General features: G+C 45.5%; 1 protein-coding gene across 3 annotated transcripts in view; it reads left to right on the top strand.

The window, feature by feature from the left end:
* Window positions 1-708: 708 nt before the first annotated feature.
* The window catches only part of LTBP4 (latent transforming growth factor beta binding protein 4), a 506,304-nt gene continuing 501,012 nt past the window's right edge, over window positions 709-6,000 (top strand). For all 3 annotated transcript variants that reach the window (XR_004540381.1, XM_033955323.1, XM_033955322.1), the window contains exon 1: window positions 709-1,115. Coding sequence is in view for 2 of the 3 variants with exons in the window: in XM_033955323.1 (XP_033811214.1) it covers window positions 886-1,115 (230 nt within the window). In the remaining variant the exon portion in view is untranslated. The remainder of the gene's footprint in view (window positions 1,116-6,000) is intronic.

The following is a 6,000-nucleotide window of genomic DNA, read 5'->3' as shown; positions in this document are numbered from 1 at the left end:
AAAGCTTTCTTTTTAGAGATGCTTTTGACTGTTAGTTCCCTTAGTCAAGATCGCTAACCGTTTTTAGCCATTTTAAATTTTGGATTTTTCCTAAAACCCACCTTGCCTCCCTAGTGGTTCAGTCAATCTTGTAAGTCATGTCTGTACCATTGATAGTCCCCCTTACATGTTGTAACATATTTTAGTATTGTACATCGCCTTGAATATATGATTAGACGATTAATCAAATTTTTAAACAAACCTTAAACTTACTGTCTCTGTTTCTAAATGTGGTCACTAGGCGTCACCAATGCTTGAAGGCTGGGATTGACCCCCACTACCCCCCGTCCGTTGCTTTGTCGTCTCAATACGCAGTATTTTGATTCACCAATTTGTTGTTACAAACAAATTGACTTTCCTTGCGTCCCATCTTCAGCAGTCAGCGCTATATTCACACTTGACTGAACCAGTACCGGGATTACCCTAGCCCCGAGGATCTAACGCCAAATCTTTTTCTTCAGTGCCTCTCCGGACGCCCCTTAACTTCACGTGGGCCATTCGAGGACATTTCAAAAGCGTTAAACAATCACATCTCCTTAGGAATGAAAGAATAAACTCTAAAGCCTTGACGCCTCTTTTTCTGCAATTAGACCTCGCGAAGTCTGCCTCACCGAGCACCTGCGATGCTCAACGCCGACTCTCTGCAACGATTGGCCGACGGGCCAGTTCAACTCTTCTATTGGTGGAACGCTGTAAGCCTCGAGCGAAAAGCCGGGGCGGGGAAAGAGTGAAAGTTCTGAGCTCGAGCCCGCTCTGCTGACTCCCCTGTACCTTGGCAGGCGTGTTGCCACCTCTGGACCGCTTTCCTCCTTCGGAGCGGATTCTCGACGCCTGTCCCGGGCGGAAATGTTTGCCCCCTGGTCTCTTTCGCTCGGCTTGCTGCTCTGCGGGACACTGGTGCCCCTCTCGCTGCAAAGGAAGAGGGGCGCTGAAGGAAGCGTGGGCTCCGGTCCCCGGGCTGCCCGCCGGCCATCGGACGCCGCAAGAGCCGGTGCCAGGTCACGGGCCGCTATTGAGACCAAAGCGATGAAACAACGGGGAGCTCCCCCCAGACCTTTGGGCCCTAAGGAGGCGAGGTAAGGCTTGGGACTGGCTACTTCCCCGATTTCTTTTGCACGCTTCCAAGTGGTGCTCAGATTTGAGCAGTGTTCTGGTAGGAGCGGGCTTTTGTACTATTTTGCTTAGTTCTGCCGCAGACCACTTAGCCCGGTGGACTTGACTAGGCTCGTACTCCAGCTGTCGAAGACTAGTAGGGAGCTTTGGTTTTTGGCTTCAAAGGAAAGAATTTTTAATGCAAAAATGAATACCGAATGTTCTGTCTACAGAACCTGTTATCCAATGCACACACGTGTGCTGATTGCCATGCACGTTCACTGGCTGTTTAGTAAAGAGTGAAAACTCTCGATTTGCCGTTGGTAACTTTTCATTTTTCCCTCCGATTTTGACATTTTTACCCTTTTAGTCACACATTCATTTTATTATTTCTAATGCAACAAAAGTTGGAAATGATTTTACAAAAGGGGTTGAGAAATGGAATAGGATGAAAATTGATGTGCCTTTTTTTTAATGGGATTCCCCCCCCCCCCCCACATGTCAAGTTCAAGAATAAGCCGAATTGGACAGGGGTTCCAGAGAGGTTGAGGGGTGGTAGATTCAGGGGCAATGTTAGGAAATTCTACTTTACGGAGAGGGTAGTGGATGCCTGGAATGCTCTCCCGAGAGAGGTGGTGGAGAGTAAAACTGTGACTGAGTTCAAAGAAGCGTGGGATGAACACAGAAGATTTAGAATCAGAAAATAATATTAAAGACTGAACTAGGCCAGTTACTGGGCAGACTTGTACGGTCTGTGTCTGTGCATGGCCGTTTGGAGGAGGATGGGCTGGAGTAAGTCTTAACAGAGATTTCGGCAGGTGGAACCCAAGCATAGTACCGGGTAAAGCTTTGGATTCTTGCCCAGAAATAGCTAAGAAGAAAAAAAAATAAAATTTTTTTTAAATTGAATCAGGTTGGGCAGACTGGATGGACCATTCGGGTCTTTATCTGCCGTCATCTACTATGTTACTATGAGAAATAAGCTGCCCCCCCCCCTAACACATTGCATTTCTATGGGAAAAAGAGTTCAGCTTAACTTACATATACTGTAGTGAAACAGAGCAGTTGGTGAACACACTATATCCAGCCCATAAAATAGCCACTTGTAATATTTTTCCTCCATGCAAGTTGCACATGCCCTGCAAAAGTGCCCCCACCCCCACTCAAACACACACATGAGGGGCTGCTGTAAAGTTCTCAGCCCAACCAAGAAGAGAATGATGTGGAGCCATGAAACTTACAAGTTATTTCCACACTTTTCTTGACGCGTCTTGGTTGGGTTGAGAACTTTACAGCAGCCCCTTGTATCATAGGGAATGGAATAGGGGAGGCCACATGGTGCCATGGCTTTGCCAAAAATTGGCAGATCAGTGACTCTTCTCCCCTGTTCACCTCCTCCCAGTTGCTGCAACTTAAATCTTCATGCAGCCGCTGCACAGCTTCGCTGCAGAACAAAAACTTCCAGTGCAGGCCTGCTCATTGATGCTGCACGGTGGCTGCTGGCAGATTTAAAATTGCAGTGACCAGGGAAGGTGGTGACCCATCAAAAGCACGTAGAACTTTGGCATGCCGACAATCCCGTGGTGACATTTGCGCACAGGATAAATGTGCGCTGCCGTTCTGAGGGGGGGACCCCTACTACACTTAGAAGTACTCACGCTCAAGTTGGGGTGTATGGGTGGGGTAGGGGGAACCCCCCATTGCCCTGAAAACTCCCGAAGACCGAAAAAGGGAAGGAGAACGGGAGTTTTCAGTGTACTGGGGGTTCCCCCCCAAGCCCCCTCCATGGGAGCATGAGCACTTCTAAGTATAGTCAGGGGGTTGCCCCCAAACCCCCCCTCAGAGTGCAAATGGGAACGACAGAAGCGGCAGCACGCATTTGTCCTGTGTGCAAATGTCACCATGGGATTGTCGGCACGCCAAAGTCTTGCATGCTTTAGTTACGGTACCAGGAAAGAGGTCGGGAGCTGGAGAGACAGGTCATGTCACAAGATCCCTGCTGGAGCTTTTGGGCCTCTTCCCCCCTCCAAAAAAAAAAAAAAAAAAGCATTCTGCTGCCTATGCCTCTAACATAGGTACATTAGCATCACTGATGAGCATTCAAAATAGGCCCATGCATGGGCAACACCAACAGAGATACAGAGGAAAACTGTGATGGAATCCATAAAAGCATGGGATAAACACAGAGGATCTCTAATTTGAAAACAAAGGACGTAAATGAAAGAACTAAGGCCGGTATTTGGACAGACTTGCATGGTCTGTGTCCCATATATGGTGATTTGGTGAAGGCTGGGGTGGGCATCAATGGGAACTTCACTAACTTGGAACATGAGGATGTTACTGGCCAGATGTTAACGTAGATATCCTAGGACAATACCAGACTTTATAGTCTATGGCTCAGAAATATCCAAGACGAGAAGTGTATTTTTTTAATGGGTATAACTTATGGGCAGGCTGGATGGATTGTTAAGATCTTTATCTGCTGTCATTTACTATGTTACTATGTATGCATATACGGAGAGGTTGGAAAGTATTCTATGAGCCATGCTTTCTCTAATTTTTAATGAATATTAACTTCGCACACATTCAGTTTTATATATAGTAAGGGGCTCATTTTTCAAAATAGAAAAATGTCCAAAAAGGGGCAGCTGGATATTTTTTTCTTGTCGGTTTCCAAGTCACTATTTTTGAAACCCATTCTGTAGGTGTTTTTCTATGCGTTTCATCTGCAGTGCATCTAAATCTCAAGGGGGCATGTTGGAGGTGAGGTGTGGTGGGATTGGGGCGGGCTTATGACAATTAATAGATGGTATATAAATAAATCGTAGAGAATATCCTAGGTACAATTTGTACATTTTGAGGCTAGACCTGTTTCAATAACAAAAAGGTTCCCAAACTGACCAAATGACTACTAGAGGAATGAAGGTATGACCTCCTCACACTCCACAGAGGTCGCTGACCTCCTCCCATGCCCCAAAGATGTGAATGAGAGGAGAGCGGCGCCTGGCGTCGGGGGAGGTGGCTTGATGGGACATCTGGCAGGAGGGCGGATATTGGCCGGCTCCGAGGTGGAGAGTGTGATCTGGCCGGCCGAGATGAGGGAGTCACTTCATGTCAGAGGAGGTGGCCAGTGGAAATTGCGCTGGTGGAGAGATCCCAGCCGAAGGAGCAGTCGTCCTGCCTGGGAACTGGCCTGTTCATTGGAGGGACCCTGAGATAAAGATCGGCCGTCGGGTCTGGTGATGGTGGCGGTTGGCCGTTTGAGGCAGCTGATGCGCTGGGATGATAATGGTGGTTGTCCGGCTGATGTGGAGTGCATCTGATCTAAATGACATGCCTGCATTTTGGCACTGCCTTGACGCTGATCCAAATGTCTAGCCTGCATTTAAACTTCTAACATCGTATCCTATTGTCTGACTGGAATTTATTTTATTTTTTAATTCTAATTTTTAATTTAATTTTACGCACTGAATACTTGTTGGGATGTATATCTCTTGTCTTTATCTCTATCTTTCCTATCTGAATATGTTTAATAGATTTTATTTTTATTATTTGAATTATTATATCTGTACTATTTAATAATTGTTTTCTCAGGTACTTTAGCTAGATTGTGAGCCTTCGGGACACTTAGGGAACTTCCAAGTACCTAATTTTTATTTTATTGTAACCCGTTCTGATCTTCTTGGGGGGATGGGCTATAAAAATGAACAAATAAATAAATAAATACCAGCCTGCGTGACAGCTTCAGATGTGATGACTGGTGATGCATGTGGGAAAGAGGAACCTGAACTATAGCTATGTGATGCTGGGTTCTTTGTTAGAAGTCACTGCCCAAGAAAAGGATCTAGGTGTCATTATTGAGGAATACGTTGAAACCCTTACCTCAGTGTGTGGTGGCGGCTAAGAAAGCAAATAATTCTTAACATTCTGTCAAGAAAGAAATGGAAAACAAAGATGAAAATGTTATAAAGCCCTTGTATTGCTCTATGGTATGGCCGCACCTCGAATACTGTGTGTAATTCTTGTCGCCATATCTCAAAGCTATATTGAAATTAGAAAAGGTACAGAAAAGGGTGACAAAAATGCTAGAGATTGGATGACTTCCTTATGAGGAAAGGCTAAAGCGGCTAGAGGTCTTCAGCTTGGAGAAGAGATGGCTCAGGGGTGATACGATAGAGGTCTACTGAGTGGAGTGGAAAGGATAGATGTGAATTGCTTTTTCACTCTTGCTAAAAATACTAGGACTAGGGGACATGCAATGAAGCTACTAAGTAGTAGATTTAAAACAGACTATTTCTTCCCACCAACGTGTAATTAAACTCTGGAATTTGTTGCTAGAGAATGTGGTGAAATCAGCTAGCTTAGTAGAGTTTAAAAAAAGTTTGGATTATTTCCTAAAAGAGAAGTTCATAGGCTATTATTGAGATGACATGGGGAAATCCACTGCTTATTCCTAGGATAAGCAGCATAGAATCTGTTTTGCTACTTGGGATCTTGCTAGGTGTTTGGGACCTGGTTGACCACTGTTGGAAACAGGATACTGAGCTTGATGGACCTTTGGTCTGTCCCAGTATGGTAATTCTTATGTTCCTATCAGAGCAGCCAGCAGGTTTCTGGAATAGCCTAGTAGTCAGTGCAGTGGGCTATACATATGGGGACCCAGGCCCATATCCCACTCTTAACTAGTGCACTGGAATGTGTGAGCCCTCCAAAACCTACTTTCCCTAGCAACAGCAGCAGATGAATCCAGAGACCAATGGGATAGCTCACATCTACCAGCAGGCGGAGATAGAGAAACTGATTAACAGGTGGTCCTATTGGCTGGCACTCCTCCTGTCTCATCAGTAATCTCTATCTCCCAGCAGGAAA

This window comes from Geotrypetes seraphini, chromosome 8 (assembly GCF_902459505.1).
Source record: "Geotrypetes seraphini chromosome 8, aGeoSer1.1, whole genome shotgun sequence".
NCBI lineage: Eukaryota > Metazoa > Chordata > Amphibia > Gymnophiona > Dermophiidae > Geotrypetes > Geotrypetes seraphini.
This window is presented reverse-complemented; position numbering and strand designations above follow the sequence as displayed.